General features: G+C 42.8%; 1 protein-coding gene across 1 annotated transcript in view; it reads right to left on the minus strand.

Annotated features, from left to right (window-relative positions):
* LOC306818266 (uncharacterized protein) overlaps positions 1-3,720 on the minus strand; it is a 6,444-nt gene extending 2,724 nt beyond the window's left edge. The window contains exons 1-5 of the mRNA XM_079335757.1: positions 3,652-3,720; positions 2,449-2,514; positions 830-955; positions 457-531; positions 205-300 (exon numbers count right to left, since the gene is read on the minus strand). Of these exons, the coding sequence (XP_079191883.1) occupies positions 205-300; positions 457-531; positions 830-955; positions 2,449-2,514; positions 3,652-3,711 (423 nt within the window). The 5' untranslated portion in view covers positions 3,712-3,720. The remainder of the gene's footprint in view (positions 1-204; positions 301-456; positions 532-829; positions 956-2,448; positions 2,515-3,651) is intronic.
* Between the last annotated feature and the right edge of the window lie 1,280 nt (positions 3,721-5,000).

Genomic DNA, 5,000 nt, shown 5'->3' on the forward strand with positions numbered 1-5,000 from the left:
ACTGAAAGTGAAATTCAACAGATAAATGTTGAAATAAATGTAAAACAATGATTTAGACATGAGTCTAAAATCATAGTTCAGCCCGTTCCTGTAAGACGAGTGAGCGGGGACACAGAGACATATCATTTTATATCGATCAGACTGTTGAGCTTAAATCTGCTTAAATCTTCTATCGATTCCCTCGTCATCATTTTTGTCTCTTACAGAGGCCTGCAGTTTGTTTAGTTCACCCTGGATGTAAAGATCGACCCTGTGCAGGGGAGTCGCATTGCGAAACACTTGGTCCACCGCGCTGTCCATCTGAAAAACAGAAAGAAACCAAACAGTTTGAGAGAAACAGAACTACAGTCAGAAAAGCTGGAGAGACGGAGGATTGTTGAACATCGTAGGGTGTAATAAACACAGGAGCCACTAGGGGGCAGTGGCGTCCGCTTTAATAACAACAGAAAGAGTTACCTTAGTTTGAACTTGAACCAGCGGAGAGGCAACAACCATCAGAGCCACAAACTCCACAAATATCAGAGCAGAAAACTGGAGGAGATATTTAAACATCAGTGTGAAGCTTTCAGTGTTCCTGTTTATATGACGTCATGGGGACTGACCTTCCTAATGGGGACCAAAATACAGGTCCCCTTAAGAACAATCCCGACATTTAAGGTTTAAGAAAAGGTTTCAATTTGGGGCAGAAGTTTGAGCTCCACATTTACAGCTGTTTGTGACATGAAGGGGACTCTCCTGCCTTAAGGGACATTCTGGTCCCCATAAGAAAGGTCGGGGAAATTAAAGTTCAATCATTTTTCAATTTGGGGAAAGAAAAAGGATGTCTTACCACCAATAGAAGAGGTTTGAGATCCAACGTTGCTGCAGAAATACCCAGAACGGATAACACCACTGTGGTAGGACCGAACACCTGCAGGACCAGCAAACCATCCCAACTGGACAACTGGCCAAACAACTGGGAGAAAGAGAGGAAGAAATCCACTAAATTGACTTTTGTTGCAAACTGATTTTACTTGAATCTTTCTTTTCTTTTCTTGTGTTCTTTGAAATGAATTTTAACTCTTAAATGTTTTTTTCTTTATCTTTGCTTGTGATTTTATGACCCGTTTCATTTTGCATTTAATAACTTGAGACAGACATGATATGACAGATTTTAAATTAATGTACATAGTTGACATTTTATCACCTTTTGAGATTAGCAAGTTTCATAAAGAATAGAAAATACTACTACACAGTATGCCCCTGGGTTTGCCAGATATGAGAGCAGTTATCAGGTGAACAGGTGTTGCAGCGATGGAAGCGGGCAGTGGAACTGCTTCAGATAGAAGTGATTGTACCCGAGCTAAAAAGCCTCTGCATGTTTCTAATAAGCTCCAGCAGCAGAAAGCTGCTCAAACTAGGATCAATGTTGGAGATGAAACATGGAGAGAGGTTAGAACGCAGAAAGCTTTACAGACCCATGCAGAGCTGGCTAAACACTGAAGCTACAGTGTCCACCACATGCAGAGCTGGCTAAACACTGAAGCTACAGTGTCCACCACATGCAGAGCTGGCTAAACACTGAAGCTACAGTGTCTCTACATGCAGAGCTGGCTAAACACTGAAGCTACAGTGTCCACCACATGCAGAGCTGGCTAAACACTGAAGCTACAGTGTCCACCACATGCAGAGCTGGCTAAACACTGAAGCTACAGTGTCCACCACATGCAGAGCTGGCTAAACACTGAAGCTACAGTGTCCACCACATGCAGAGCTGGCTAAACACTGAAGCTACAGTGTCTCTACATGCAGAGCTGGCTAAACACTGAAGCTACAGTGTCCACCACATGCAGAGCCGGCTAAACACTGAAGCTACAGTGTCCACCACATGCAGAGCTGGCTAAACACTGAAGCTACAGTGTCTCTACATGCAGAGCTGGCTAAACACTGAAGCTACAGTGTCCACCACATGCAGAGCTGGCTAAACACTGAAGCTACAGTGTCCACCACATGCAGAGCTGGCTAAACACTGAAGCTACAGTGTCTCTACATGCAGAGCTGGCTAAACACTGAAGCTACAGTGTCCACCACATGCAGAGCCGGCTAAACACTGAAGCTACAGTGTCCACCACATGCAGAGCTGGCTAAACACTGAAGCTACAGTGTCCACCACATGCAGAGCTGGCTAAACACTGAAGCTACAGTGTCTACCACATGCAGAACTGGCTAAACACTGAAGCTACAGTGTCCACCACATGCTGACCTGTGTGAGAGGAGGGGGGAGACAGCTCTCTGTGATGATTAGAGTTTAGACTGCAGTACTCATTTTAAACACTAGGGGGCGGAGCTACAGACTGCTCCTTTGGTTATGATGGACGTTGGAGAGATATGCAAAAGAAATGTGTGAATGTCTATAACAGGCTGAATTCTCTCTACATAGACAACATTAGACTGCGTACACACACACACCTCAGCGACTGGTGTGTTGGCATCAATGGAGGCAAATCCGACGCCGATCATGACCACACCAGACACCTGTGCAGAGAGGTAACAAAGGGAACAGATTCAGCTGGATTAAGGTGCTGTGATTGTGTTTGTTGTTTTTCACAGAAGAAGGAAGTCTAACAGCAGCAACATTCCTCTGAAACTGTTCAGCTTCCCCTGAGAGACGCTCATCAGACTCCCATCAACTGGGAACTCCGGTGACTCCGAATCTCAGACGTCATCAGTCCCACAGTTTGAACTCTCCCAAACATCGCTGCTGCACAGAAACAACACACTAACTTTAATCTAAAGCTCTCGCGCTGTGTGATTCTTAAACCTACTAAGAAGAATACCTTTGATGACTTTCACGCAGAAATATACATCATAGGCAAAAGAAATCTTTGCAAAACTGACAATAAAATGAATAAAATGACAAAAAATACTGCTGCAAGTTGACTTTAAAACAGGCAGATTTCAGGGATACGGGAAACGACTTTAAAATCCTTCCGAAAACAGTTTGCAGCTGATTAACAGGCAAAAACAAAACAGGAAGCAGGAAGAAGAAGGAAGAAGAAGAAGAATATTTGATTAAAAGCTGTGGTTTTTACCCACCATGGACAGGTGAAGCCGTGGAGGTAATCTGACTCATGGTGTTGATTCACTGACAGCCTAATGTTTACCTTCTGATGTGCCATACTGGACCTGCTTCTTTATTAAAACTCCCTGTCAACATGTGTGGGCATCCTCCCTCTATCTGATACTCATTCATTTTAAACATGTCATCAATAATATTGGATTAATAATATATATTAAAACAGGAAAAAAGTAGAACTAATAGACAATACATTTCCATAAAGAATCCAGCTGACGTGTCATCAGGAGAAACACAACATATAACAGAAACAACAAAACTTAAATTACTGACCAGAAAGGTTTGAAACATATTTACTTGTTAGAAAGATACGATCAAGAAAGTTTTAAAGGTAAATAATGTTGAAGTCTAAAATTCTTCAATATATTTAAATAAAGGATTTAATCATCTCTGCCACAGAAAATATCAAGTTTGTTTTATTATTTTGTGAGTTTTTGAAAACTTCAGAAACATTCTGTGGCAGTGTAACTTTAACTAAATAACATCAATAATCAATAATTAATTACATTTATGACAACTGTTAGCCGTTAGCTTACCATTAGCAGCACAGTGACACAGATGGAGAGTCCTCGCAAGTAACTCCTGCAGCGAGCCATGACTGCAGCCTGACAGAGCCGAGCGAAAATAGAACCAGAGCAAAGACCAGAGCCGAGTGTGTGTGTGTGTGTGTGTGTGTGTGTGTGTGTGTGTGTGTGTGTGTGTGTGTGTGTGTGTGTGTGTGTGTGTGTGTTGACAGAAGTTGTTTAAAGCTCAGGAGTGTTTGGCTGCAGAACGAAAGAACATGACCAAGTTTGGAAGATCAGCTGGACAGAGGAGAGAGGAGAGGAAAGAAACGAGGAAAGGAAACAAGAGGAAACAACAAAGGAGAAAGGGGACAAGGACACAAGGACACAAGGAGAGGACACTAAAGAGGAGAAGAGGGAACAAAGGAGGAGGCTAAACAAGGAGAGGGAACAAGGAGAGGAAACAAGGAGAGGGTCTATTCAGTTAGGAGGAAACTAAGAAGATGAAGCATGGTAGGAACCTCAGATCGGTGTTTGAAGGATTCTTGCATCCTTTCCTTGTCTGCAAACAGTCATCCCTCTGTTTCAGTCATGTGACCTCTTATTGTCTATGTGTTTAAATTAAAGCGTGTGCTAACATGAGCAGAGCCATGATGAAATAAAACAGAGCTGTGTTATTTTTAGACTAACAATAACACGGGGACGGACTGACGTTCCTGTGTCCCTGCGTCGACACACCGTGATGATGAGGATGAAGATACACAACGACAGCTGGAACATTTTCATCCAATAATCTGCTCAAAACTTGGCAAGCTTCCCGTCTGTTTTGTTGAAAAGTTTCAAAGTGGAAATTCACATGGTCGCCTCCAGAGGGCGCCGTCAGGGCGATATCCTGCAGGGATCAGTCGCAGAAACTCGTATGAAAAGACTTGACCATTAGTAATAAATCATTCTCAAGTCGAGTTTTGGCATCAAGGATTCATCGAGGGGTAAACCCGCCAAAATAAAAGCTTGAGGATTTTTGTTGATGGACAAATTTTGGGCAATTTTCAGTTTTTCACAACAACAAAAACAATCCTTCAAGATTCAGTCGTCACTTTCAAACCTGAAATCTTACAGAGATGCCATCTATACATCACAGCTCCAGTCTGTGTGTGTGTGTGTGTGTGTGTGTGTGTGTGTGTGTGTGAGGGAGAAGCTGGAGTCCTGCTGGCTGTGTTGTTGTCAGAGCTGTGTTTACATGGCTCCTCCCCTTGTGTATAAAAGCTGTTTGAGTCAAGAAGAAGAACATACTCACTGATTATTAGGAGCTAACCAAAGAGCGCTAACATTAGCGTGAGGTGTCTCATGCTAACGTTAGCATGAGGTGTGTCTCATGCTAA

This window comes from Symphodus melops (genome assembly GCF_947650265.1).
Source record: "Symphodus melops genome assembly, chromosome: 22".
Lineage (NCBI taxonomy): Eukaryota > Metazoa > Chordata > Actinopteri > Labriformes > Labridae > Symphodus > Symphodus melops.